General features: G+C 57.8%; 2 protein-coding genes across 2 annotated transcripts in view; one reads left to right on the top strand and one right to left on the bottom strand.

Moving 5' to 3' along the window:
- RBM8A (RNA binding motif protein 8A) overlaps positions 1–1,736 on the bottom strand; it is a 21,149-nt gene extending 19,413 nt beyond the window's left edge. Inside the window, exon 1 of the mRNA XM_035902120.1 lies at positions 1,727–1,736. Within this exon, the coding sequence (XP_035758013.1) occupies positions 1,727–1,736 (10 nt within the window). The remainder of the gene's footprint in view (positions 1–1,726) is intronic.
- PEX11B (peroxisomal biogenesis factor 11 beta) lies at positions 572–1,778 on the top strand. Its single transcript, XM_035902119.1, has 3 exons — positions 572–675; positions 808–1,009; positions 1,394–1,778. Exons 2-3 carry the CDS (start codon positions 873–875, stop codon positions 1,758–1,760), a joined length of 504 nt encoding a protein of 167 aa, XP_035758012.1. The 5' UTR covers positions 572–675; positions 808–872; the 3' UTR covers positions 1,761–1,778.
- The last annotated feature ends 109 nt before the right edge of the window (positions 1,779–1,887 follow it).

Genomic DNA, 1,887 nt, shown 5'->3' with positions numbered 1-1,887 from the left:
CGCTGTCCTGTGTAACGTGCTCTAGGAGAACCTGCTTGAGCAGGGGGGTGGGACTGGGTGAGCTCCCGAGGGCCCTTCCAACCCTTGCTATTCTGTGATTCTGTGATTGATTATGTATGAATGTAATGAATATGTATGTATTTGTTTTATATAACCTGATTGAAACAGGTGCTAGGTATTGCACGTTAGGTGGAGTGATCCCCCGCGCATCCGGCGCCGTGAATAAAGAATGCCTGCCTGTAGCCCAGAGAATCAAATTGATAGATAGCGCTCGAATGTTTTGCTAACTCTTGCGTGAACTGACACTGGAAGATACGTGGCTCCTTACGAAGGACAGTTCTTGATAAGAACCAGAAATTTGCCTTACGAACTGGCTTAAACCAACCCTGCAGTGGGGGCAAGAGCCAAGGAGCAACTGAGTCTGCGCAAGAACAAGGGGTTACTGGCGGTGACGAAGAGGAGCCATCAGCCTTCATCCCCACCACCCCCCTGCCCGACGACCACCACAAGGAGGCACTGAGCAAGCGCAGTCAGGAGGGACTTATGGAAATGAGCTCTTGGAACTAATTTTACTACGAAGTGGGGACCGGTTATGCATATGTATAGGCGTATTGGGAAACTTCATGTCTATGTAACACTTTGCTACCTATAAACAGGGCAAGCTGCCGCGTGGAGGTGCGCACGACTTTGGTGGGACTGCCCCCCGTGCTGCCCAGCGCTGAATAAACATCCCTACTTTACAGTCTTACAGATTGTGGAGTCTGTTTCTGCACATCATGACCGGCTGTCTGTCTGTCCACCCTGCAGTGCTGCGCCTGGGAAGCTCGGCCGAGGCGCTGGAGGCGGCGAAACGGGCCATCCACCTATCGGACATGGTGCTGCGGTTCTGCGTCACCCTCAGCCACCTGAACAGGGCCATGTACTTCGCCTGCGACAACGTCCTCTGGGCGGGGAAGGCGGGGCTCGTCCCCAGCGTGGACCAGGAGAAGTGGAGCCAGCGGTCCTTCAGGTGAGGGTGTCCTCAGCCCAATGGGACTGGGCTTCCCCTGGGCTGAGTGGGTTTCTACCCCTCCTTTGCTCCCCCAGGGTGTCCCCCGTGCCCACTGTCCTGTAGTGGTAGGTGAAGGGGTCAGATCCCCCCCAGTGCTGTGGGGGGGGGCTTTTCCTCTCCTTTCCATCTCCACACCGACAGCAGGGAGCAGCCGTGTGGGAGCTGTCGAGCTCAGCCCCCCAGCTGCCAGTAGAACGTCGATTCTTCCTCCCCACAGGCGTTTTATTTTTGCAGCTGGCAGGGAAACAGCGGGAGGCTCCCGGCGCCACAGCCTGCACGCCCCAGCGCCGTTTGCCTGCTCTCTCTGCCCTCCCCACCCCATCCCTCTCCCTTCTTTTTCAGGTATTATCTCTTTGCCCTTGTCGTGAACCTGAGCCGGGACGCCTACGAGATCCAGATCCTGATGGAGCGTGAGGCGGGCGGGAAGCGAGGGAAAGGCAGCGAGAACGGGCACCGGCTTCGGGCTGACAACGGGCTCCAGCAGCTGGGGCTGAGGTTGCAGATCCAGCTCCGGCTTCTGATCCACGTCCTTCGAAACAACCCTCCTCTGCTGCTGGACGTGGTGAAAAACGCCTGCGACCTTTTTATCCCTCTGGACAAGCTGGGGCTGTACAAAACCAACCCGGGCTTCGTGGGGCTGTGCGGCCTCACCTCCTCCATCCTCTCCATCCTCACCATCCTTCATCCCTGGCTCAAACTGAAGCCTTAGTTGTTCTCAGAGCCTGCCTCCGGGTTCAAAGCCAGCCCAGGCAGATATCTGGGGACCCCGGGGGAGGGTTACTCCTGGGGCTGGGATGCGGCTAAAGCTGACGGTCTCGGTTCCGCTGCGGGGGGGT

This window comes from Egretta garzetta, unplaced genomic scaffold (genome assembly GCF_000687185.1).
Source record: "Egretta garzetta isolate BGI_Z169 unplaced genomic scaffold, ASM68718v1 scaffold359, whole genome shotgun sequence".
Lineage (NCBI taxonomy): Eukaryota > Metazoa > Chordata > Aves > Pelecaniformes > Ardeidae > Egretta > Egretta garzetta.
This window is presented reverse-complemented; position numbering and strand designations above follow the sequence as displayed.

Coding starts and splice junctions, on each gene's coding strand:
- PEX11B (XM_035902119.1), top strand. CDS start 873: ATGGTGCTGCGGTTCTGCGTCACCCTCAGCCACCTGAACAGGGCCATG. Junction 1,010..1,393: donor TGGAGCCAGCGGTCCTTCAG/GTGAGGGTGTCC, acceptor CTTCTTTTTCAG/GTATTATCTCTTTGCCCTTG.